Consider the following 26,942-nt stretch of genomic DNA (forward strand, 5'->3'; position numbering starts at 1 on the left):
AGTGTGTCTATTCCAGAGTGTGTAGCCAATAGTGTATCTATTCCAGAGTGTGTAGTCAATAGTGTATCTATTCCAGAGTGTGTAGTCAATAGTGTGTCTATTCCAGAGTGTGTAGTCCAGTAGTGTGTCTATTCCAGCGTGCGTTGTCGATAGTGTCTATTCCAGAGTGTGTTGTTCATTAGTGTGTCTATTCCAGTGTGTAACCCAGAAGTGTGTCTATTCCAGAGTGTGTAGCCAATAGTGTATCTATTCCAGAGTGTGTAGTCAATAGTGTATCTATTCCAGAGTGTGTAGTCAATAGTGTGTCTATTCCAGAGTGTGTAGTCCAGTAGTGTGTGTAGTCCATTAGTAGTAAGGTGAAAAGTAAAAGTGGCAGGCTGGCAAATCCACGGCAAAAATCAAAAAGGGCCACTTTTCAACATAATTGTATAAGGGATAGGAGTGTTGTAAAAGTAAGTCTGAAGGCTTTGTGTGTCAATGCAAGGAGCATTCGTAACAAGGTGGATGAATTGAATGTGCAGATAGTTATTAATGAATATGATATAGTTGGGATCACAGAGACATGGCTCCAGGGTGACCAAGGATAGGAGCTCAACATTCAGGGATATTCAATATTCAGGAGGGATAGACATGAAAGAAAAGGAGGTGGGGTAACATCGCTGGTTAGAGAGGAGATTAACGCAATAGAAAGGAAGGACATTAGCCGGGAGGATGTGGAATCGATATGGGTAGAGCTGCATAACACTAAGGGGCAGAAAATGCTGGTGGGAGTTGTGTACAGGCCACCTAACAGTAACAGTGAGGTTGGGATGGCATTAAACAGGAAATTAAAAATGCGTGCAATAAAGGAACAGCAATTATAATGGGTGACTTCAATCTACATATAGATTGGGTGAACCAAATTGATAAGGGTGCTGAGGAAGAGGATTTCTTGGAATGTATGCGGGATAGTTTTCTGAACTAACATGTCAAGGAACCAACTAAAGAGTAGACCATTCTGGACAGGGTATTGAGCAATGAGGAAGGGTTAGTTAACAATCTTGTCGTGCGAGGCCCCTTGGGTAAGAGTGACCATAATATGGTGGAATTCTTCACTAAGATGGAGAGTGATATAGTTAATTCAGCAACAAAGGTTCTGAACTTAAAGAAGGGTAACTTTGAAGGAATGAGACATGAATTAGCTAAGATAGACTGGCAAATGACACTTAAAGGATTGACGGTGGATATGCAATGGCAAGCATTTAAAGATCGCATGGATGAACTACAACAATTGTTCATCCCAGTTTGGCAAAAGAATAAACCAGGGAAGGTAGTGCACCCATGGCTGACAAGGGAAATTAGGGATAGTATCAATTCCAAAGAAGAAACACACAAATTAGCCAGAAAATGCGGCACACCTGAGGACTGGGAGAAATTCAGAGTCCAGCAGAGGAGGACGAAGGGCTTAATTAGGAAAGGGAAAAAAAGATTATGAGAGAAAGCTGGCAGGGAACATAAAAACTGACTGTAAAAGCTTTTATAGATATGTGAAAAGAAAAAGATTGGTTAAGACAAATGTGGGTCCCCTACAGACAGAAACAGGTGAATTGATCATGGGGAACAAGGACATGGCTGACCAATTGAATAACTACTTAGGTTCTGTCTTCACTAAGGAGGACCTAAATAATCTTCCGGAAATAGTAGGGGACAGAGGGTCTAGTGAGATGGAGGAAATGAGGGAAATACATGTTAGTAGGGAAGTGGTGTTAGGTAAATTGAAGGGATTGAAGGCAGATAAATCCCCAGGGCCAGATGGTCTGCATCCCAGAGTGCTTAAGGAAGTAGCCCAAGAAATAGTGGATGCATTAGTGATAATTTTTCAAAACTCTTTAGATTCTGGATTAGTTCCTGAGGATTGGAGGGTGGCTAATGTAACCCCGCTTTTTAAAAAAGGAGGGAGAGAGAAACCGGGGAATTATAGACCGGTTAGCCTAACATCGGTGGTGGGGAAACTGATGGAGTCAGTTATCAAAGATGTGATAACAGCACATTTGGAAAGCGGTGAAATCATCAGACAAAGGCAGCATGGACTTGTGAAAGGAAAATCATGTCTGACAAATCTCATAGAATTTTTTGAGGATGTAACTAGTAGAGTGGATAGAGGAGAACCAGTGGATGTGGTATATTTAGATTTTCAAAAGGCTTTTGACAAGGTCCCACACAGGAGATTAGTGTGCAAACTTAAAGCACACGGTATTGGGGGTATGGTATTGATGTGGATAGAGAATTGGTTGGCAGACAGGAAGCAAAGAGTGGGAATAAACGAGACCTTTTCAGAATGGCAGGCAGTGACTAGTGGGGTATTGCAAGGCTCAGTGCTGGGACCCCAGTTGTTTACAATATATATTAATGACTTAGACGAGGGAATTAAATGCAGCATCTCCAAGTTTACGGATGACATGAAGCTGGGCGGCAGTGTTAGCTGTGAGGAGGATGCTAAGAGGATGCAGGGTGACTTGGATAGGTTAGGTGAGTGGGCAAATTCATGGCAGATGCAATTTAATGTGGATAAATGTGAGGTTCTCCACTTTGGTGGCAAAAACAGGAAAACAGATTATTATCTGAATGGTGGCCAATTAGGAAAAGGGGAGGTGCAATGAGACCTGGGTGCCATTGTACACCAGTCATTGAAAGTGGGCATGCAGGTACAGCAGGCGGTGAAAAAGGCGAATGGTATGCTGGCATTTATAGCGAGAGGATTCGAGTACAGGAGCAGGGAGATTCTACTGCAGTTGTACAAGGCCTTGGTGAGACCACACCTAGAGTACTGTGTGCAGTTTTGGTCCCCTAATCTGAGGAAAGACATTCTTGCCATAGAGGGGGTACAAAGAAGGTTCACCAGATTGATTCCTGGGATGGCAGGACTTTCATATGAAGAAAGACTGGATTGACTAGGCTTATACTCTCTGGAATTTAGAAGATTGAGGGGGAATCTTATTGAAACGTATAAAATTCTAAAGGGATTGGACAGGCTAGATGTAGGAAGATTATTCCCGATTTTGGGGAAGTCCAGAATGAGGGGTCACAGTTTGAGGATAAAGGGGAAGCCTTTTAGGACCGAGATGAGGAAAAACTTCTTTACACAGAGAGTGGTGAATCTGTGGAATTCTCTGCCACAGGAAACAGTTGAGGCCAGTTCATTGGCTATATTTAAGAGGGAGTTAGATAAGGCCCTTGTGGCTAAAGGGATTGGGGGTATGGAGAGAAGGCAGGTACAGGGTTCTGAGTTGGATGATCAGCCATGATCATACTGAACGGCGGTGCAGGCTCGAAGGACTGAACGGCCTACTCCTGCACCTATTTTCTATGTTTCTATGTTTCTATTAGTGTGTCTATTCCAGTGAGTGTAGTCAATAGTGTGTCTATTCCAGAGTGTGTAGTCCAGAAGTGTGTCTATTCCAGAGTGTGTAGTCCAGAAGTGTGTCTATTCCAGACTGTGTAGTGCAGAAGTGTGTCTATTCCAGAGTGTGTTGTCAATAGTGTGTCTATTCCAGAGTGTGTAGTCAATAGTGTGTCTATTCCAGAGTGTGTAGTCCAGCAGTGTGCCTATTCCAGAGTGTGTAGTCCAGTAGTGTGTCTATTCCAGACTGTGTAGTCCAGTAGTGTGTCTATTCCAGAGTGTGTAGTCAATAGTGTGTCTATTCCAGAGTGTGTAGTCCAGTAGTGTGTCTATTCCAGAGTGTGTAGTCCAGTAGTGTGTCTATTCCAGACTGTGTAGTCCAGAAGTGTGTCTATTCCAGAGTGTGTTGTCAATAGTGTGTCTATTCCAGAGTGTGTTGTCAATAGTGTGTCTATTCCAGAGTGTGTAGTCAATAGTGTGTCTATTCCAGAGTGTGTAGTCCAGCAGTGTGTCTATTCCAGAGTGTGTAGTCCAGTAGTGTGTCTATTCCAGAGTGTGTAGTCCAGTAGTGTGTCTATTCCAGAGTGTGTAGTCCAGCAGTGTGTCTATTCCAGAGTGTGTAGTCCAGTAGTGTGTCTATTCCAGAGTGTGTAGTCCAGTAGTGTGTCTATTCCAGACTGTGTTGTCCAGGCAGCAACTGTAGAGCCCCTGTGCCTCAGCTATCTGTCACAAGTCAGGGCAGACCTGGGGACTGCCTGGATTTACCCGTTCCTTGAGAAACTCACATCAACTGCAAGTCCAGCATAAACCACTCAGTAATTGTTTGACTTGATGAGACTTGGGGGGAGGGGGGATCCAAATCTCTAATGGGCACACCAGTATAATACACCTCAGTAGTAGGTGTGGAGTTGGATAAACTTTTGGCAGCTGCCATGGTGTTTGTTTTATTTAAAATCTACTGGATTTTCAGCCTCATTAATCAGCCCCACAGAAGGTGGAAAAGGAACCTGTGATTGAGTTAATCCTGAGGATTTCTGCAGAGGGTGAAAAATATCAGTCATGTTGGTTTGAGTGGAGGGCGTTGCAGTGTTAAATCTTCTGCCTCTTTGATGTCCCAGTGCCTCCTTTCAACTTTTGTGTATCCGGCACTGTCTGGAAGGAGGAGATGAGTGGGCTGACACTCCCTTTAAATACAGCAAGCTCGATCTGCCACTCAGTCTGTGGACAGTGATTTCACCAGCAGCTCTCCTTAGGGCTGTGCTCAACTGGAACCTTAAAGGAAAATCCTGCTTGCTCTTGAAGAAATGTCTGGAGTCTGGAATGTGGTGTGTCTTGGGATGCTGACCTGCTCCCTCTGGATGGTACTGGCTGGCTGTGACCCTCAGCAACACCAACTCCAGCACACGTTTAAAGACAGGGTTCTCAGGAAGCTGGGGCTTGTCAAGGAGCCGCGTCTGACCAAGAGGGACCTGGAGAGGGTGGTGGTGCCCACACACCTCCGCAACAAGTACATGTCCATGCTGAAGCTGCACAAGGAGAAGGAGAGGAGGCGGAGAGCCCTGCCCAGCCTGGCTGGTATCTTGCGAGGAGTCCCCGGGAACTCAGGTAAATGAAACCATTACCTTTTCTTTCTCTCACTCCCTTTTGGGGAGCCACGTGGAGGGCTCTCTGACATCTACTGGCGTCTACCAAGACCTCAGAACCCTTGGCACTGAGGGGTTAACTGCAGGGATAGGATGTGGGGCAAGGGGCAGCACACTGAGCCCAGTGGTTGTGGTGGTGCCAGCAACAATAGGATGTGTGTTAACACAGTCAGGGAATGTGTAGACCAGGAGTGTGTGTGTAGTCCGGGAGTGTGTGTCTAGTCCAGGAGTGTGTGTATGGTCTGGGATTATGCCTACTCTGTTAGCAGTCAGTGTGTGTATGACCGTGAATCATGTACGTGCAGTCACCAGGGTACAGGATGAACTTGCAGCTTTGAAATAATTTGCGGTCACTGCACATCTTTCCCTACTGCCCCTGTGTATTCCGTCTCACCCTACTGAATATCCCACCTAACCCCACTCTCCGAGCCCTGACTCAGGGCAGGTTGAGAGGGACAGAGCGAACAGTAATGTTGATGTCAGTTCCAGCCACAGTTGCTGCTGCCCTGGTCAAATTGAGTGTGGCCTTCTTGCCCCACCCCCACCCCATCAAAATTGAGACCAAAGGGTGGGGAACAGTTTGAGCGGCCCTCATTAACTTCCTGCACCAGGAGCACAGCCATCAGTGTTCACTTGCAAGGTTTGTTTTTCTCGGTGGCTTTGCTTTGCAAATCTAATCAGTTGTCCCTAAACGTGTTAAAAATATCACTCTTCAGCCTTGTCTGAGAAACTTCACAATTGGAACTGGAAATTACCGAGTGATTTGCAGCCTCTCAAATCACAAAGGTAGCAGCCAGTTTTGTACTGTCTGGAATGCTCAGAGTTTAGCACAACATTTCGTGCAGACAAGAGGTGAGCACTCCCGGACGGCTGGGAGAAACGAGGTTATGTGCAGCCTGCGTGATGTGGCTGTTCCCAAAAGTGCCCACAATGAGGCCATTCTGCCCCTCTGCCTGTGCTGAACTCTGACCAAATTCCCTAAACAAAATGGCTCTTATGTCCCAAAAAATGCTGGTGGAACGCAGCAGGCCGGGCAACAAACTTTCAAATCACTTACTATCTCTTCTTTCAGTTAGTCCTGTCGAAGGGTCCCGGCCCGAAACGTCGACTGTACCTCTTCCTATAGATACTATCTGGCCTGCTGCGTTCCACCAGCAATTTTAGTGTGTGTTGCTTGAATTTCCAGCATCTGCAGATTTCCTCGTGGCTCTATGTCCAACCTCTCCCTTACAGAGAGAGAGATAGGATTTTATTCCCTGGAACATTGGAGACAGGGATGACCTTACAGACATGAGAGTGGTGAATCAGTGGAATTCTTTGCCATGGGTGACTGTGGAGGCCAAGTCATTGGGTATATTTAAGGCAGAGGTTGATAGATGCAACACACACAAAATGCTGGAGGAACTCAGCAGGCCAGGCAACATCTATGGCTCCTTTCCATAGATGTTGCCTGGCCTGCTGAGTTCCTCCAGCATTCTGTGTGTGTTGCTCAGATTTCCAGCATTTGCAGATTTTCTCCTGTTTGAGAGTTTGATAGCTTCTTGACTGGTCAGGGCATGAAGGGATTCGGGGAGAAGGCAGGAGATTGGGGCTGAGAGGGAAAATGCACCAGCCATGATGAAATGGCAGGGCAGAATCGATGGGCCGAATGGCCTAATTCTGCTGCTATATCTTATGAGGACACACTGTAGCTTTAAGGCGAGTGGAGAAAGTCTGAAGGAGATTTGCAGGGCAGGTTTCTGTTACACGGAGGACAATCGGTGCCTGGAACACACTGCCAGGGGAAGTGATGCAGCCAGGTACAATCGCAATGTGTAGGAACATGAACAGGTAGGAAATGGAGGGCAGTAGAGCGTGTGGAAACGGAAGGCATTTCTTTGGATTAGCACAGGCATCCTGGGCTGGAGGGCCTGTTCCTGTGCTGTGCTGTCTATGTTCTGTGTTCTGGACAGGGTGAATACACACAACCTTTTTCCCAGCAGAGGGAATCAAAAGCTAGGGAGCATAGATTTAAGGTGAGAGGGGAATGATTTAAAAGGGGCCTGAGGGACAACTCCTTCAACTCTTAAAGCCTATATGGAATGATCTGTCAGAAGCATGATAGTGAGCATGGTTGGTAGGACAATGCTTTAAAGTACCAGTGACCCAGGTTCAGTTCCTGCTGCTGCCTGTAATGAGTTTGTACGTTCTCCCTCTTGACTGCGTAGGTTTCCTCCGGGTGCTCCGGTTTCCTCCCACAGTCCGAAGGCGTACCGGTTGGCAGGTTATTTGGTCATCGTAAATTGTCCGGTGATTAGGCTAGAATTAAGGCCATAAGTCATCGGAGCAGAATTAGGCCATCTGGCCCATTGTGTCTGCTCCGCCATTCAATCATGGCTGATCCTTTTTTTAAAATCTCCTCCTCAACCCCAGATCCTGCCTTCTCCCCATAACCTTTGATGCCATGTCCAATCAGGAACCTATCAATCTCTGCCTTAAATACGCCCAATGACCTGGCCTCCACAGCTGTCTGTGGCAACAAATTCCACAAATTCACCACCCTTTGGCTAAAGAAATTTCTCCATCTCTATTTTGAAAGGGCGCTCCTCTATCCTGAGGCTGTGCTCTCTTGTCCTAGACTCTCCCACCATGGGAAACATCCTTTCCACATCTACTCTGTCTAGGCCTTTCAGCATTTGAAAGGTTTCACTGAGATCCCCCCTCATCCTTATGAATTCCAGCGAGTACAGACCCAGAGCCATCAAACGTTCCTCGTATGATAACACTTTCATTCCTGGAATCATCCCTGTGAACCTCCTCTGGACCCTCTCCAATGCCAGCACAACTTTTCTAAGATGAGGGGCCCAAAACTGTTCACAATACTCAGGGTGAGGCCTCACCAGCGCCTTAAATCGGGGGTTGTTGGGCAGCACGGCTCAAAGGGCCTATTCCACACTGTATCTCAATAAAGATAAAACAGCAACATTTACAAAATGAGCTCTGCAGATTCTAGAAATCCAGAGCAAAAAGCACAAAATGCTGGAGAACCTCAGCAGGTCAGGCAGCATCTATGGAAGAAAATAAGAATCGACACATTTTGGGCCACAATGCTTCCTCAGGCCTGATCCTTTCCATAGATACTACCTGATGTGCTGAATTCATCCAACGTATTGTGTGTGTTACTATAACAACATTTTACAGATATTTGGATAAGTGTATGGATGGAAAAGTTTTGAGGGGATAGAGCCCAAATGCAGGAAAACCTCGGGCACCTTGTTGTGCATGGATGAGTTGGGCTGGTGTCTGTTTCTGTAGAGAGTTACTCTATGATTCTCCAAGCTCTCTCCTCACAGCCCTGCAAAGTGTTTCTAAGTGAGAATTGTCTCTCAGGAAGTTTATTTCACTCTTCACGACCACATCTGCATAAAGCTTTGATCAGCTAGAATATTGTGCAAAGGCCTTGTCGGAAGGCTGTGAGGTTTTGGTCTCTGAAGACTCAGGTGCCATTTTACTTCCTCATCTTCTCTAACGCTCGGCGCAGAGGGTGGCTTGCCTCCACTCCAGTGGTTGAGTCTTGAGGCGGCTGACATGGCCAATGCGGGAAACACGTATGGGGAGGGGCAGTCAGACAGCTGATGGGGAGGGTAGTTGGTGAGGCAGTACGCACACCCCTCACTTACACAGGGGTTCTAGTGAGCTCCCCATGCACGGTCTCAGTACCATCCCTGATGTACCTTCTTCACACTGAGGTGCAATTCCCAGGATCTGTAGGAGAGTTGCATTTTTTTCTCAAGGAATTTTGAACATATTGAAACCCCTTCTCACCAGGCGTCTCTAGAGGTGAGGCTCGTTAGCCCCTCACTAATAGCCAGTGGAGTCAGTGGTGAGAAAACCACCTTCATCAGACTCTGTACGTCTACAGTCAGTATGACTTGGGTCCCACCGAAACCGGGAAGTCAGGATATCTCACCCACCCGAACCCCGATCGGTGTGAATGCTGTCCCCATGCAATTGCCCGTCGGCAAGAAATAGCAGACCGTACCCTGCATACAGTTGTAAAGAAAATATATTTACAGATGTCAGATTTATTGAACAGTTAGTAGGAAAAAGAAAAAGAAAATAATTAAAAGGGCCCATTACAGTTAATTCAGTCCAAATGTGCACATAAGTTGGCGCTCATCTTGAAGTTGTCTTTAGCTGACGCACTGGACCCACGGTGTGTGTGAAAGCACACACCGCCTTCAATATGTCGCTCGAAATCTACCTTGGACAAAGTGGTCTCCCACGGGAGTATTGGTCCTTTCTCCTCAAAATCATTCATCTGCACAAAGCACCTTGTACAACAGGGATGGTATCCTCAGCCATCTTCCCTCCTGTCTTCTCCCAGCTCCCACCAAAAAGACCCCAACCCACACCAGTGTCCACGAAAACCTCTCCAGCCAGTGTTCTCTAGAATCATCTCCGAATTCCACCATCCTGATTGGCTGACACAACATTACTAAGTTGAACAACATAGCTCCTTATCTTTAGTGCAAACCGAAACAGGCTGAAAGCAGAACAAACTGCTCTTACAGAACTGCTGAAATGAAATACCTACAGTATAGCAGTAAAAATCTTAACCAGGGTGTAACATTCTCCCCCCCCCCCACCAGAAATAGTCATATTCTCATGACTTTGAAATGTATCAACCCATCATCAATAAAAGAGGTTTTAATGGAATTTTGTGATGTCAGGACCTCCAGTCCATTTGTAAATGGTAAAGACATATTTCAGTAGGGGGATAGTTACAACACTCTGTTCCCCCAGTGCATCATAGGCACTATCTGACGGTTTCCTGACTCTTTGAGACCTCCTTATCCCATCTTCGGCTTCTCCAACTTCAACCACCCCTTGTGACCCTTCTCGTCTACCAGAGGGTGCCTCCCCCGTCTACCACTTGTGTCTTCCCACGGTCCAGGACCCTTGCTCCATGATTGAACTTAATTTCCTTCAGTTTAAGCAGGTGTTGCCAAACATCTTCACCCTCCACTGGTACGAACTGGTGAGACTTCTCTTGGAAAGGGGTGTCCTCGGTCGCTCCAATAGTGTAGCAATTACACCTGGAGTACCAACATCAGACCAGTCAGTAAAACAGGCATCTCCGTGTCCCAACATCTTCTCAGTTGATCTCCTTTTCCATACCTTAAGCATTCCAGCAAATTTAAGGGTTCCTGTCACTCTAGCTACTCCTCCAGGATATTACATGACAGGTTTAGACTGGGTGTACCATACATTTCCTCGTTTCTGCTCATCATCCTGCTTAGGAGGAACTTGCACCTTCTCAAAAGCAGATCTGAACACAGGGTGAAAGGACAAGGTTTTCAAAAAGTTCTCTCCATTTCTCTCCTTGCACACTCCCTTGAGCCTTCTCATAGTGGAAGTATTTGTTCCCGCAACAATGGAAGCTCCCCCCACTTTTCAACCAGATCTGGGCAGACCAACACTGGTATGTCAATAGTCTCAGTTAGTCCAACATCAGTTCCCGTAGACTCCAGTTTCAATGACAAGTAACCATCGTATGGGTACTCATCAGTACTGAGCTCCCGAGTCTCAAGGGCACAGAGTGGCTCAGTGATAAATACATCAAATACCGGTTGTAAAAAGGATCTATAAAGCAAAGTAATGAGAACCTGTGTCAAGTATGGCTCTAGCATAAACACCTTCAATCTGTTATGGATACACCGGAGTTGGTCCCACTAAACCTTCTGGAGTGGTTTGTGTACTTTAGTATTTCCTTTGGTACGCTGATAGGAACGTATCCTCTCCGAAACGTCAGCTTGTGGGTCCCTCTGTAGTTTTACTGCTTTCCTTCACTGTTTGACTAACTGCTGATATTCTTTCCAAAGGTTTTCCTGTCGCTCACACTCTCGCTCGAAATGTCCATCTTCTCCACAATTGGAACAGGAAGTACCGGTCACTTCCCTGGTCAAGGGACCCTACTCAGTAGCAGCCCCCGCCTTGGTACGTCCCACCAGCGGGTCCGGCTTCCTATCGGCCTTGTCATGCTTGGTGGCAGCACCAACTGATATTGTCTGAAATACTTCAGCCCTCAAAACCTTTCCCAAAATCCTGCAAAACCCCGCTTGTGTGGCATCAGGGGTTGCTTTAGCAATAGGCACTACTACCGAGGACCGTGCCCTGCTGACGGAGGCCTCCCACTCCTCCTCTCTAACTTCTCTGAGTAACTCGGTAAAAGAGGCTGCATCTTGTGGGTCATTCAGCTATGAAGAGCAACCACATCATGTGACAACGTGCCCTTCACAGTTTGCTCCATCTGAAAGCAATTTCTCTCAGTCAGGTGAATGCCCTCTTTGTGGCACAAACAATGCAGTTGCTTTTTCAACCTGAAAATGTAGGCAGACAACTTCTCTCCTGCCTCCTGAAACGTGTGCCTTATCCTTCATCCTAAGACCAGCTGCCAAAAGCATCTTCCAGTACTTGCAGATAATTAGCTAATGTGGTGAATGGATTTTCTGCCTTGAGGAACCTCACTATGTCAGTCTCTGGGCCCTTTGAGCTCTCCCCCAGTCTCAGCTTTTCGTGTTATCTGAGCACTGCCATTCATCCAGTAACTGGGATGTGTGCACAGCCCAAGCCTCGTCGTCTTCTTCCCCATCAAGTGTGGGCTTGACCCCAGACAACATTCCCAGCCCAGCCTACAATAATTTTAGCTCTCCACAAATATACTTTTGCATTTATCAACCAGTGATGTAATAGCCAAAACGAGCTCAGAATTTACATCAACCACTGAGGGACTCATTAGACTTTTCACATCCGACAACTCCTTCCCCTCTCTGCACAGAAGCAAGAGCAACTTGTCTTTGAAGTCTCCGCCCTCAGCTACAGGAAACTCGACTTGCAATTCAGCACCCTCGCCTGCACGCCCCTCTTCTCTAAAAATATGGATGGCCCATGGCCCCACCTCTCCAGGTACCCCAATCATAACTGGCAGATCCACTCCTGTCATGTCATTGCTAACCTGAACTAAAACAACATTTTCGCCCGCCGTTTGGTCAAGCTCCTAGTCCATAAGCGTAACTTTCCCTAATACTGGAACCGAACTCTGAACTCTCATCAGCAATTCATCAGGGCTGTGTATATCCACTCTGCTCAGAACACAAGCATTAATTATGGACATTCTCTTTGAATCGCATCAATGTTAATTCCTGTGGCGTCCATATTGCGTATCTTAGTCACTTTCCCGGACACTAGTTTAACACAGGCTTAATCACACTTCATCAATTCCTAGAACAATTAAACGGTATTCTGTGAATCCAATTGCGGACAATAGCCCCCACATTGAAACCCCTTCTTACCAGGCATCTCTAGAGGTGAAGCTCATTAACCCCTCACTAACAGCCACTGGACTCAGTGGTGAGAAAAACCACCTTTCTCAAACTCCATATGCCTACAGTTGGTATGACTTGGGTCCCACCGAAACCAGGAAGTCAGGATATCTCGCCCACCCGAACCCCGATTGGTGTGAGTACTGTCCCCATGCAATCGGCCGTCGGCAAGAAATAGCAGACCGTACTCTGCATACAATTGTAAATTTTAAAGAAAGTATGTTTACAAATTTCAGCTTTGTTGAATAGTTAGTAAGAAAAGGAAAAAAATAAAAAGGGCCCATTACAGTTAACCCAGTCCAAGTGTGGACATAAGTTGGAGCTAATCTTGAAGTTGTCTTTAGCTCATGCACTGGACCCATGGTGTGTGTGAAAGCACACATCACCTTCTGAATGTCACTTGAAATCCACCTCGAACAAACAGACTCCCCCACGGGAGTATTGGTCCTTCCTCCGTGAAGCCGTTCATCTGCACAAAGCACCTTGTGCAACAGTGACAACATCCCCAGCCATCTTCCCTCCTGTCTTCTCCCAGCTCCCACCAAAAAGACCTCGACCCACACCAGTGAAAGCAAGTCCCATTTGCCTTGTGTTTGGTTCATCCTATCCATATACCACTATGAAATATAATTATACCTGCCCCTACCACTCATTCTGCACAATGATCACTCTCTGTGTGACAGAGCTGTCCCTCAGGTCCTACTCTCACTCTACGCTTATGCCCTCTGTCTTTCAACTTCCCAACCACCCACCTTATCTATGTTCCTCATGGTTTCATACATTTCCTTGAGGTCACTGTGGAGACTCGAATACACAACGAGGAACCTGTCTCTGGGCAGTATTAAGCAATAGAGGGTCCTTGATGTGTGTACAAGGTGGACAGATTGGTAGATTGGTGAAAAGGGTACGTGGGATCCTTGCCTTCATGAACCTGTCCATACAATGTCAATGGGGGAGACCCTACAAACGTTCTTGAAGCAGCACGGATTACTGCATGCAGCTCTGGCCACTCCATTGGAGGGAGGATGTGACAGCATTGCAAAGGATGTGGAGATTCACCAGGGTGCTGCCTGGCAGAACATTTCAGTAGTGAGTACAGACTGCAGATTGTTTTACCTTTTACACAAGAGAACATTGAAGGGGGACCTGACAAATTATGAAGTGGGCAGATAGGGCATCTTGCAAAAAGCTTCTCATGGCAGACGGCAAGGATTTAGGGTCGAAAGGTGTACATTTAGAGGAGATTAAAGGAACCTTTTCCCAACTGGAAAAATGGATAAAGCTGCCTAAGGAGATGGAAGAGGCAGAGACTCTCACAGCATTTTGGAATCATCCAGACAATAAAACAAAGTGAGAGAAGGTTGTGGAGTGTGTATTTGTGAAAGGGATTAGCAGAGCAGGTTCTTGTTCATCAGATTTGACAAAATAGGAATGTTGGGCAGTTTGTGTGCTGTGCAGTTCTATGAGCAGAGTAATTCACTGGAGTGAGCACTGTAATAACCAGTGTTTCACTGGAGTGACTACTATAATAATGAGTGTTTCACTGGAGTGAGTACGGTAATAACCAGTGTTTCACTGGAGTGACTACTATAATAATGAGTGTTTCACTGGAGTGAGTACTGTAATAACCAGTGTTTCACTGGAGTGACTACTATAATAATGAGTGTTTCACTGGAGTGAGTATTGCATAAACGAGTGTGTTTCACTGGCCTGAGCAGAATGATTTGTGTATAACCATGTATCACCATCTCCATCTTGCACTAGCAATATATGTTTTGTTTATGCAACTGCCACCGCCCATTGACAGTTGTGAAAACCTTCTGTGTTGTAATCTGTTACCTTTGTTTACCTCACAGCCTTTTTGTTGGAGATTTATCTAAGGTCAGCTCCAGCTTTGTTATGTCTAGGTTTACAATTCGAAGCATACAGTGAAATGCATCGTGTCCATCAGTACAAGGAAGCGCTGGGGCAGCCTGCTATTATCGCCATGTTTCAGGTGCCAACAAACTGCTGGCACAAACTGTTCATCCTTGCTAACCCATTCTGTAGAATGGGGGAGGAAACCGGAGCCCCTGTAGTGTGGGAAGCAGACGGGGTCATGGGGAGAAAGTACAGACTCCTTACGGAAACAGGAGCCCCTGTAGTGTGGGAAGCAGACGGGGTCACGGGGAGAAAGTACAGACTCCTTACGAAAACAGGAGCCCCTGTAGTGTAGGAAGCAGACGGGGTCACGGGGAGAAAGTACAGACTCCTTACGGAAACAGAAGCCCCTGTAGTTTAGGAAGCAGACGGGGTCACGGGGAGAAAGTACAGACTCCTTACGGAAACAGGAGCCCCTGTAGTGTAGGATACAGATGGGGTCACGGGGAGAAAGTACAGACTCCTTACGGAAATAGGAGCCCCTGTAGTGTAGGAAGCAGACGGGGTCACGGGGAGAAAGTACAGACTCCTTATGGAAACAGGAGCCCCTGTAGTGTCGGAAGCAGACGGGGTCACGGGGAGAAAGTACAGACTCCTTACGGAAACAGAAGCCCCTGTAGTGTAGGAAGCAGACGGGGTCACGGGGAGAAAGTACAGACTCCTTACGGACAGTGGCACATTTCAGTGCCATCCATTGGTGTAAAGAGTTGTGCTAACCACGACAGAACCACATACTGAGCCAAATGATAATCGCACTGGCACTCACAACCTGGAACAATACAGCACAGGAAAATGGCTTCCTATTCACGTGTCCACTGAAAGCCTTTTAAACATCCCTAAAACATCAGCTTTCACCCTCTGCTCTCTGTGTAAATAACTCGCCCTGAAACTCTTTTACATTTCCCCTCCGCGCCTCACCTTAAAGCCATGCCCTCTGGGATTTCACATTTTCATCTGTGACAAAGATTGACTATCTACACTCTCTGTGTCTCATGATTTTATAAACTTCTATCAGCCTGCGACACACTGAGAAAACAACCCAAGGATTGGAGTGATCTTGGCAAACCTCTCCAAGCCTCCAGTCTTCTTGTCAGGGGAAACCAGACTGGGCATTGCGGTTGGATAGAGTAATACAGGAATACAGCTCAGAAAGAGGCCCTTTGGCCCAGCCTGTCCATGCTGACCCAAGATTTCAGTCTCAGCTAGTCCCATGTTACAGTACCGTGCAACTCCTAGGCACATCTGAAAAAGTTCTGTAAAGCCAAGATGCTTTCAAAAGTAATGAAATGAAAAGTTTCTAAATGCCAGAAAAATTGCTATTAAGAGCAGTAAAGCAGTAAAAAACTAAAATCAAACCAATATTTGGTGTGGCCAAGCCTTGCTTTTGAAACTGCATCAACTCTCTTAGGTACATCGTTGTGCAGTTTTATAAGAAAATTGGCTGGTAGGTTGTTCCGAGCTGTTTGGAGAACTTGTCACAGTTCTCCTGCTGACTTTGGCTGTCTCGCTTAATTTTGTCCCCAGTCTCAGTGATGTGGAGATCAGGGCCCTGTAGAGGCCATACCATTTGAAACCATATATGTGAGCTTGAGTGGCTAAAAGACTTTTGCACAGTACTGTAGGTCCATATCCCTCTGAATCTCTCCTATCTATGTGTCTTTTATATACTGCTAATGTACTCACTTAACCAGTTGATCAAGATCCCTCTGTAAATCGTGATAACCAGATAATGTCATGCTTTTGGAAACATCTGTATTGTGCACAGCCAGATCTGACACACAACTCAAGATTATATGATTGTTTCCCCAGACATCACCGGAGAAGTGCTGTACTCAGACCCCACCAGGCAGAGGCTGGTTTTCGACATGAAGGGGTTGATCCCTGACAACAGCGAGGTGACCATGGCAGAGCTCAAGCTCTTCAAGAAGGGCGTCCACAAGGGGGAGCTCCCTCCCAGGAAACACAGCCGGCCTGTCAACAACGCCAGGGTCAGTGTGTACTGGGTCAAGATCCTGGCCGATGGCACCAACAGCACCTCGCTCATCGACTCCAGGTAAGGGCAGAGGGAGCTCCCACACCTTCCAAATAATGTTGGCAGATTCACACAACGTACAGAGAGTCGTTAAAGACTAAACCTGTCCTCCACATTAAATAGTTCCCAGATATTTCCCCTCACCTTCATCATCATCATTACGTGCCATGTCATACAACGTGGGCAATCATAGTCTTTACCATGATTATTCTTGGCAAATTTTTCTGCTGAACTGGATTACCATTGCCTTCTCCTGGCCAGTGTCTTTACAAGACCGGTGATCCCAGCCATTATCAGTACTCCTCAGAGACTGTCTGCCTGGTGTCAGTGGTCGCACAACCAGGACTTGTGATATGTGCCAGCTGCTCCCATGGCTTCCTGTGACCCTGATCGAGGGGCAAAGCAGGTGCTACACCTTGCCCAAGGGTGACCCTCAGGCTAGCAGAGGGAAGGGGTGTCTTACATCTCTTTTGTTAGAGGTGTATTGTCACCCCGCCACCCATCCTCACCACCACCCTCCCCAAGAATTGCCCCACCCTACCAATCATTCTCCCACCCACCCCATCAGGTCTCTCCCCCACCCCCCAATTGTGGACAACGACAAAACCATATTGATTTATTTAACAATACAGCTTGAAACCCTTCAGACTGCGCTGCCAGCAACCCACTGATTTAACCCTAGCCTAGTGTACATTGACCAGCTAACCTGCTAGCCGATACGCCTTTGGACTGTGGGAGGAAACCGGAACACCCGGAGGAAACCCTCGCGCTCGCAGGGGGGACGTACGGGTGACTCTGAACTCTGAGCTCCGTGAGCCCGAGCCGCAATGACCTTGCGCTAACCGCTACACTACCACGGCGCTGGAAAGTGGTGGAAATTGCCATGACCTGCATTCGACCGAATCAAGGTTTCACCTGCTGGTCAGGTTGAACCCTACAGAGTCATACAGCAGGTAAACAGGCTCCTCAGTCTAACCGGTCCATGCCAAGCATGGTGCCTACCAAGTGGTTCCATTTTCTCAGGTTTGGCTCAATTCCCTATGATCCAAAAGAGCTTAAAATATTTTTATTGTACTTGCCTCAACCATTTCATCCGGCAGCTAGTTCCACCTGCTCACCATCCTCTGCATGAAGAAGTTGAATATGCCCCTCATGATTTTATATGCCTCTGTAAGTCATCCCTCAGCCTCCTGTGCTCCAAGGAATAAAGTCCCTGTGAGAATGGGAGAACTGTTTCACTCTGATGAGGAACACAAGCCTGGTACGGAACTGATGTACTGGGCCCACCATGGAATCTTGTAGCACAAAGCAGAGGCCATTTGGCCAGTTGAGCCCATGCTAGCTCATTGTGCAATGCCACGGCTGGCTTTGGGAGCCTGATCACTCGCTGGCTGGTGAAGTGGGGTCGCGTTTCTGAGGGTTAGTGTTGGGCACTGGATTCCTGCTGTTGACTGACGGGCACTGTGTCTCTTTCCTGTAAAAGGCTGGTCCCCATCCTCGATTCCGGTTGGAAGCTGTTCGATGTCACCCAGGCTGTCCACTACTGGCAGAACACTAAGGAGCTCCAGATGTACCTGGAGGTGTGGATCGAAGCTGAGCGGCCGGGGAGGCACGCAGCCGAGCTTGCCAGGTTCATCCGCTTCACTTCCCAGGATCCCACTGACCAGATGCTCGGAAAGCCAGAGCTGCTTCTCTACACTCTCAACTTCAGTGAATACGGGTAAGTCCCCTTTGCCTTGGCATTGGTACAGCTGAGAGTCAGACCCGGGAAACTCAGCAGGGTTGGTGACCACTGGGAAAACTCCCATCAGATAACGTTTGCCTCCTCCCGCCACTGCACCTTCTTAATGAGGATACAACATAGGCCATACAACAGGAACAGCACAGCACAGAACAGGCCCACAATAGCTGCACTAAATTCCTTCGGCCTGCACGTGATCCACATTGCTCCATCCCCTAAATGTACCTGTGTCTATCTGAAAGCTTAAATGTGGATCTGCTTCCACCATTACTGTTATTGGCAGTGTATTCCAAACACCCATCATTCTCTAATAAACTTAGCCAACATGTCAACTTCAAACTTTCCCCTTTCACCTTGTATCCATGTCCTCTGGCAAAGGACGTTTCTACCCTGACCGTCTGCTGTTTCGTTCCATGTAGAGCCAAGAACCTACTGAAGAACAGAGCAGGCTGCGGACTCACGCAGCTGACTTATTGAGTCAGATAGAGTCACTGAGCATTGAAACAGGCCCTTCAGCCCATCTAAGGTAGTCCCATTTGCCCATGTTTGTCCCCTAGCCCTCTGAACATTTCCTATCTGTGTACCTGTCCAGGTGCCTTTTCAGTTTTGTTAATGTACCTGCCTCAACCACTCCCTCTGGCAGATCATCCCCTCCGGGTGAAATAGTTGCTCATGAAGTTCCTATTAAATCTTTTCCCTCTCGTCTGAAAGCTACGTTCTCTCATTTTTATTCTCCTTTCCAGGAAAAATTACCCTGTCTATGCCCCTTATGATTTTATACGCCTCCCTCATTCTCCTTTGCTCCAATCAAAAAGGTCACAGCCTCTCTCTGTAACCCAGTCCCTCATGTTCCAGTCAATCTCCTTGGCACTCTCTCCAGTGTAGAACACCTCGCACTTTACAGAATTAAACTCCATTTGCCGCTCATTACTCCATTACTCCTCATTCCCACTCCCCACTGCTCTGTTATTCAGAGGCAAGGTGGAATTTATTGTCAAATGCAGAAGTACTTGTCTGCACAAGTGCCAGGAAAAACTCACTGGCAGCAGCATCACAGGCACACAACATCAGATATACAGCAATCACAAGAAAAACATAAATTATGCTGGATTTTTACAAGAAAGAGCACAATTGGATCCAAGAAAGTCTTATTTAGAACCAGGTGATTGCATTGCTCATAGCGTTGCTGAACCGTAGTGATTAGGGTCTTGCCCTTTGGTTGAAGAAGTGACGCTTCCTGAAGCTGGTGGTGTGGGACTTCAGGCTTCTGTACCTCCTGTCCGTGGCAGCTGTGAAAATGCTGGGGATCCATGATGATAGATGCTTGCTTCTGGGGGCAATGCCTCCTTGTAGATACAGCCAATGGTGGGGAGGGATGTGCCTGAGACGTATTGGGTAGAATCCACCACTCACCAGACCACGATACAACCAGTCCAGATACTTTCAGTGGTACACCTGTAGACGTTTGTTAGTGTTCGGTGACAAAGTGAACCCCTTCACTCCGTAGGGAAGTAAAGCCACTGGTGCCTTTTCCTTATTCCCAGTTCAGCTCCTGTTTTCAAGGCCTGTTGGGAAGCAGCTCCTGGAGTCGCAGCGTTGGTAAATGACCCCCCTTGTGCTCTGTTTTCAGTGCGGCCGGAGACTGTGGGGAAAGCCAGACTCAGAGCAGCGGGACGTGCTGCAGGCAGGAGCACTTCATCAACTTCCGGGAGCTGCCCTGGACCCAGTACTGGATCATCGAGCCCCCTGGCTACCAGGCCTTCCGCTGCGTTGGGGGCTGCAAGCAGCCTCGGTGGCCCTTCGTCTACGGAGAGAGGAGCTGTGTGGCGGTGGAGAGCGCCTCGCTGCCCATGATGTACCTGGTGAAGAAGGGCGACTACACGGAGATCGAGGTGGCTGAGTTCCCCAACATGATCACAGAGAAGTGTGGCTGCAGCACCGACAATATCTCAGTCTTGTAGCCAGGCGGGACGGTGGCACTCTTTTCACCCTTGACACCAGCCCGCTGCCCTCCTTCCCCTGTAGGCCTGGCTGGCCTGTGTCACCATGGTTACCGGTGGCTCTCCCACCTCTCCAATGGTCATGCCAGCTGGAAGGACAAGGGACTTTAGTCAGGGAGGGTTGTTGCACTTCCTCTCTAAAGAGGAGGGCTTTTCATTTGGAGGTGTGGAACTGCCTCATCAGATCCGCTTCCTTTAGTCAGGGACTGCAGGAGTGTTGGCATTATTTGTCCTATCCTGGTCCCCATGGGAAGATGATAGATTTGGGGCTGGCTGACTTATTCCTCAGTCGAACCATGCTGGAGACAGCACAAGATGTAAATGTTCCTGCTTTGGATTGGTCAGACAGTGTGGGTTTTAAGTAAACAGTCTCACGCACACTTCTGTTGGCTTTACACACTCATCAACATGTCCCGAGCTTAACCTGCCAGGGCAACCATTATTCAGATTCCTGCCCAACTGTGTGTCCACTGACTCCAGGCCCTGCCCTTGGCCCATGCGTCAAGACACTGAAAAATGACAGCACTGTCTGATGATACCTTGACTGTATCACAAGCACCCCATGTAAAGGGAACTCAGCCACAATGTGGGAAGCACTTAATGACACTGCACAGCGTTTTCCTTTTAACAGCGCTATTCGCTACACAGACATTGAACACTTGGGGGGGGGGAGGAATGCTTAGCCTTGTGCGTGGGGTTTGGAGTCAAGTGTAGGGGGTACAGGACCAGACTGGGTGGGGGTGAAGGTGAGCTTCTCCAGATCCGTCCTGAGACAGTATAGTATGGACCTGGTGATTGTACAGGGAGAGTGTGGTCACACTCAGGAACGTCTAGGAGGGAATAATTATCTCCAGGCCAACAGGACGAGGAGTATTTTGAACCATGAACTTCAAGTGTGATTCAACGTGGCAGCTTTGTCCTTGGTTATTCTACCACAGGGGAGAGTAAAATTGCTATGTGTCCTCCCTAGTCCCACACGGCCTCAGACATGGGGCCCTACAATGTGGCTGTACCATCGATACAGGTTCCCCGAATGCACTCGCTGTGCGGGGATTGACTGCATGTCCATGTGTTCATGGGCAGATTTTAATTCATGTATGATATTTGTAGATAAATCCTGAATTAAAGTATATATTGAGTCAATTGATGAAAAGGGCTGTGGCGTATGCTTCATTCTACTTGCTGTTGCTCTTTCTCGGCCTCTTGGCCATCGGAAGGCCACAGAGTATTACCTCTGCATCTGTTTCTCCAGTCAGAGTGGGGCTTACTCAGTGAATTGTAGGGCCTCTGGGAGTGTAACGGAACTGAAAGGCTGAGAGGTGCAAGTGCGTAGTTCACCAAAATCAGCATTGGGTGGCGGAGACGGCGTCTGTTTCGCTGCTTTTCATCGGCCCTGGCACCGAGTACGAATTAGGAAGTTATGTTGATGCAGCTGCATTTGTTCCCTCTACAGTCTTGGTCAAACTGTAATACGAAAGATGTTATTAAACCTAAACGATGCTGAAAAGACTTACCAGGATGGTGTCTGAATTACACAGACTTGGACTTCATTACCTGGAATGTAGGAAACTGAGGGGTGACCTGATCGGGACTATGAGATTGTGAGGGTCATAGACAGGCTGAAAGCCATAGTCTTTATGCATTTCACCACATCATTACATCGAGGTTGTACAAGGGCAAAAGCAACAGCAAAATGCAGAATACTATGTTACGTTACAAAGGAAGGGCAGTCCCGTTCAGTAGTTTTATAACAGCAGGGTGGGAGCTGTCCTCGAGCCTGGTGATACGTGCTTTCAGGCTTTTGTATCTTCTGTCCAGTGAGAGGGGGGAGAAGAGAGAATGTTCAAAGTAGCTGAGGTCTTTGATTATGTTGGTAGCTTTACAATGAGATACAGCAGGTCTGTAGGGAGAACAAGAACTCCAGACTACGATAACAGGGCACTGAGAGAGTTAGGTCCCAGAGAGCAGTTAGAATCAGTCAGCGGCTGGTAGAGCCACTGCCTCACCGTGCCAGAGACCCTGGTTCGATCTTGGCCTCAGGAGATGACTGAGAAAAACCAAACTGTAAACTGTACAGATTTATTTATCTTGTAATGCATTGAACTGCTACCGCAAGGTCAACAAGTGGCACCAGATATGCCGGTGAAATTAAACCTGATTCTGATTCTGGCTGTGGGCTAGCATGCCATGGACTTCAGGGGCTGAAGGGCCTGCATTTCTTTAGATCTATGCAATGTATCCAGCTGTCTGAGCCTTCCTTTCTTTCCTTCACATTGCAAACATCCTTCTTTCATTGGTTGGTTACTGTATTCAATCGGCAATAATGTGGCAGACGGTCTTCACAGGGGCATTAACAAATTGCAGGGTGGTTGATAACAGGAACATGGTGCCAGAGGAGGTAGCTTCAAATATTGTACAATCACCACATTTAGAGGGACACTAAAATAGATACGTTACAGATGGATCGAGACCTGGAACATAGAACAGTACTGCATGGGAGCAGGCTCTTCAGCTGGCATTCTGCCAACCAAGATGACAAAGTAAACTGCATGTGAACCATATTCCTCCATCTCCTTCCTGTACATGTGGCTGTCTAACCATCTTTTAAATGTTTCAGTCGCATCTCCCTTCACTTCCCCTGGCAGCCCAGCCTGTTCCAGGCACCCACCACTAGACATCCCACCTCTCCCAGAAGTCCCGGGAGTCTCCTGCATATTGATATTGGCTCCCTGACGCCCGCAAATTATATACAATATCCCGGAAATCGATTTTTTTGAGAAAGCAAGAGAGCGCACGACAGAGAGAGAGTGAGAGAGAGAGAGAGAGCGCGCGCACCATGGCAGAGTGTTGCAAAAAAAGAAAATATAAAAGGTACGTCACCCCAGACTACACTAAAGTGTACCCCTGCCCAATAGGGGTCAAAAATAATGACAGTGTTGCTCGCTGCACTGTTTGCAACAGTGACTTTTCTATTGCCCACGGTGGGTTAAAATGTAAAAGACATGTTGAGGTGAGTTTAACAGGTGTCATTCGTTCATTAGCATAGCTACCGTTATTTAAACTAGCTGGCTAGCTGCTCAGGAGCTACTCTATTGCAGACATCCCACCTCTCCCGCAAATTGATGGTGCTACCTCCCTGAAATGAGTTTTTGCAGGGTGGGATGACTATGTCTGTGTCTGTGTGTAAAAAAAAACTTTCCTCACAAACCTTCTTACTTCCTCATCCCCCAAAATTAAAGTGACACCCTCCAGTAAATGGGGTGGATGGACAAAAGGGGTCAGCATGGGAATGGCAGGCCAAATGGCCTGTTTGTGCTCTGACTCTATAAGCTTTTGTAGGGAGCGAATCATGATGAAAGACTTAGGGAGAGAGATGTGGAAAGGTTCAGGGGAAAATCCTGAAATTTCAGACCCGGCAGCTGGAGGCACTGCCATCAGTCAGAGTGACTTGGGGGAGGTGTGTCTGGACGAAGGTAGAGGCTTTGGAGAGCTGGAGCTGGGGGTGTCCACAGAGATGGGAAGAGTCACAAGTGGGAGCTGAACATACACTGGAAATACTTAACCACAGGAAGGCTGAATTTCAGTACAGTCTGTTGTAAATTTAAACTCTGAAATCAGAGCTCATCAGGAGAACAAAGGGAGGTTTAACGAGTTTGAGCGACTACTACACTTCTGTGTGAACAGACAGTGTCTGTCATGTGGGACCATCTAAATTCTGTGACCTTGGAAAGACATTGTCCATCTCTGTCACGTTCCCCTGGTCATCTATGCAACACAAGCCCCACCCCACCTTCCCTGCCTTTGTCACCTGGACTCCAGACCTCTCACAACACCCTCCTAACAACATTTTCTCTCCATCCTCCTCCCACAATATCAGGATGCTCTCAGGGTGTTGCCAGGACTGGAGAGCCTGAACTAGGCTAGGTCTCTCGTTCGTCAGAATGAAGGGCGACGTTTACAATTGTGAGACACATGGATAAGGTGAATAGTAACTCTTAACGCCAGGGCGGAGGGGCAGAGGGGCATTTATACATTTAGAGTCAGAGGGGAAAAAGATTAAAAAGGACCAGAGGGGCAACTTTTTCACACAGAGGGTGGCGGGTACATGGAATGAACCTTAAATGTCTCCACGGTACAGCTGTAATATCTCCACAGTACAGCTGTAATATCTCCACAGTACAACCATAATGTCCCCACGGTACAACTGTAATATCTCCACAGTACAACCGTAATGTCTCCACAGTACAACCATAATGTCCCCACGGTACAACTGTAATGTCTCCACAGTACAACCGTAATGTCTCCACAGTACAACCGTAATGTCTCCACAGTACAGCTGTAATATCTCCACAGTACAGCTGTAATATCTCCACAGTACAACCGTAATGTCTCCACGGTACAACCATAATGTCCCCACGGTACAACTGTAATGTCTCCACAGTACAACCGTAATGTCTCCACGGTACAATTGTAATATCTCCACAGTACAACTGTAATGTCTACACAGTACAACCGTAATGTCCCCACAGTACAACCGTAATGTCCCCACGGCACAACCATAATGTCTCCACAGTACAACCGTAATGTCTCCACAGCACAACCGTAATGTCCCCACAGTACAACCGTAATGTCTCCACAGTACAACCGTAATGTCCCCACAGTACAACCGTAATGTCTCCACAGTACAACTGTAATGTCCCCACAGTACAACCGTAATGTCCCCACAGTACAACCGTAATGTCCCCACGGCACAACCATAATGTCTCCACAGTACAACCGTAATGTCTCCACAGCACAACCGTAATGCTGTCCTTGATACATCTTAAAGAGAGGGTTTAATGGGGTGTGGAGTAAATGCAGGACATTGGGACGAGCTGGGTGGGCAGTGTGGAGAGCATGGGCTCAGAGTGTTAAAGGGCCTGTATCTGCTGTACTGCTCTATGACTACAAAATCCAGTGATCTGCCAAATCCGTGATGGGAAGCTTCCTCCAGGAATTCACTACCCCATTCCCCACCCCCTAGACATGGTTTCAAGTTGCCATTAGCAGCTGATTAAGGTGATAGGGTTGATCTGGAGGGAGGAAGAAATCTAATCAATCCTGTGCATGAGAATTGATTGCCGGCTGAGGGACCAGAGCCGATATCATCACTGAACAATCCACGTTTTATTGAAAAGGCCGTCATCTGAGATTTCCTTGTCTAAACTCAATACACACTGAGAGACGAGGCAGTGGGCTGTCCTGGGCGGATGCATGCCCCTCACTGGAGAAGGATTGTAATGGCAGCTGGTGTTCCCTGTAGAGCAGTGGCCATGGACGATGTCCCTCAAACAGGGAGACTGGTGTGAGTCACAGCGCCTCCCCTCAAAGTGGCAAAGTACCAGTGGGGGAATCGTTACCTCCCAGCTGGGAGAATTTTCAACCACCTGAGATCCTCCTTCACCATCCTTCCCTCACTCTCACACCCCTCACCTTCCCGTTCCCGTATCCAGGCAGGAACTGGGTACTGATTGTGGATGATCAGCCATGATCACAGTGAATGGCGGTGCTGGCTCAAAGGGCTGAATGGCCTACTCCTGCACCTATTGTCTATTGTCTATTGTTCCCCCCCCTCGCCTCCTCTCCCTCATCATACCTCGTCAGCTTCTGTACTTTTTTCCCCACAGATGCTGCCTGGCCTGCCGAGTTCCTCCAGCATTTTGTGTGTGTTGCTCCCCCTTCCCCCTCCTTACTTTCCCCCTTTCCTAAATCTCCCCTTCCTCATCAGCATTCTGCTCCCTCTCCCTCATCGCCCTCCCCTACCCATCAACTACTACTCCTCAGCCAGCTCTCCCTACTCTTCACACCCTTCCTCCTGCCCTCCACCTCTCTTACCGTCCCCTCCCATCTCTGCTCACCATCCTCCTCCAACATTGTGCTGCAACTTGTCGAGATTACAACAGGATCTGGATCCACTGGGAAGTGGGCCAAGAAATGACAGATGGAATTTAACTCGTGTGTTGCACTTTGAAAAGTTAAACCAGGGCAGGACTTACGGAGTACTCTGATCTCCATGCTCGGTTGCATGTCCGTAGAGTGACGCTAGCACAGGAGTGTCTGTACATAAGGTGACTGACAGGAACTGATAAAGTAGTGATGATTTGGGGTGGGGAGGGATGGGTAAATAGGTGTCGGTTTTGATCAGCTTTACAGCTTGGGAAAAGTAACTATTTTTGAGTCTGCTGTGGACGCTATGTAGTACCCGTAATGGGATTGGGACACACAGTCCATGAGCAGGGTGGGTGGGATCCTTCATTGTGCTACTGACCCTTTTCCAACACCTTTCTGTATACATGTCCTTGATGGCAGGTAGGCTGCTGCCAGAGGCGCACCGGACAGTTTTGTAGGAGGCTGAGGAGAGACCTGATAGAAGTTAGTCCTGACGAAGGGTCTCGGCCTGAAACGTCGACTGTACCTCTTCCTAGAGATGCTGCCTGGCCTGCTGCGTTCACCAGCAACTTTGATGTATGTTGCTAGAAGTTTATACAGACAGTGTAGATAGTCGGAGTCTTTTCCACAGATGGAGATGTGAAATCCTAGAGGCCATGGCTTTAAGGGGGAAAGTAAGGGAGTTTTAGAGACAAGTTATTTACAGTAGGTTCCCGGACACGCTGCTAAGCATGTATGATCACAAGAGGCGATTATACAGACATACGAACCAGCAGTTGTTTTTGTGTTTAATATTTCAGAAATATTTGACTAATATTGTAAATATATTGTTCGATTGAGCATTCCTTGCTGTTTACATAATTCATTATAGGTTATATGTAAAAGTATGTGAATGTCATCACACCATAAAAATCAGAGGACTGAGGTTTAAGGTG

General features: G+C 47.4%; 1 protein-coding gene across 4 annotated transcripts in view; it reads left to right on the top strand.

Annotated features, from left to right (window-relative positions):
- Positions 1–21,206, top strand: part of LOC134359383 (left-right determination factor 2-like) — a 58,659-nt gene extending 37,453 nt beyond the window's left edge. For 3 of the 4 annotated variants that reach the window (XM_063072558.1, XM_063072549.1, XM_063072567.1), the window contains 4 exons: positions 4,350–4,984; positions 16,116–16,359; positions 17,822–18,058; positions 19,710–21,206. In XM_063072558.1, coding sequence (XP_062928628.1) covers positions 4,684–4,984; positions 16,116–16,359; positions 17,822–18,058; positions 19,710–20,040 — 1,113 coding nt within the window. In that variant the 5' untranslated portion in view covers positions 4,350–4,683 and the 3' untranslated portion in view covers positions 20,041–21,206. The remainder of the gene's footprint in view (positions 1–4,349; positions 4,985–16,115; positions 16,360–17,821; positions 18,059–19,709) is intronic. The other variant, XM_063072572.1, reaches the window with a different exon arrangement.
- Positions 21,207–26,942: the final 5,736 nt, after the last annotated feature.

The sequence above is a fragment of the Mobula hypostoma genome, chromosome 2, assembly GCF_963921235.1.
Source record: "Mobula hypostoma chromosome 2, sMobHyp1.1, whole genome shotgun sequence".
In the NCBI taxonomy this organism is placed as follows: domain Eukaryota; kingdom Metazoa; phylum Chordata; class Chondrichthyes; order Myliobatiformes; family Myliobatidae; genus Mobula; species Mobula hypostoma.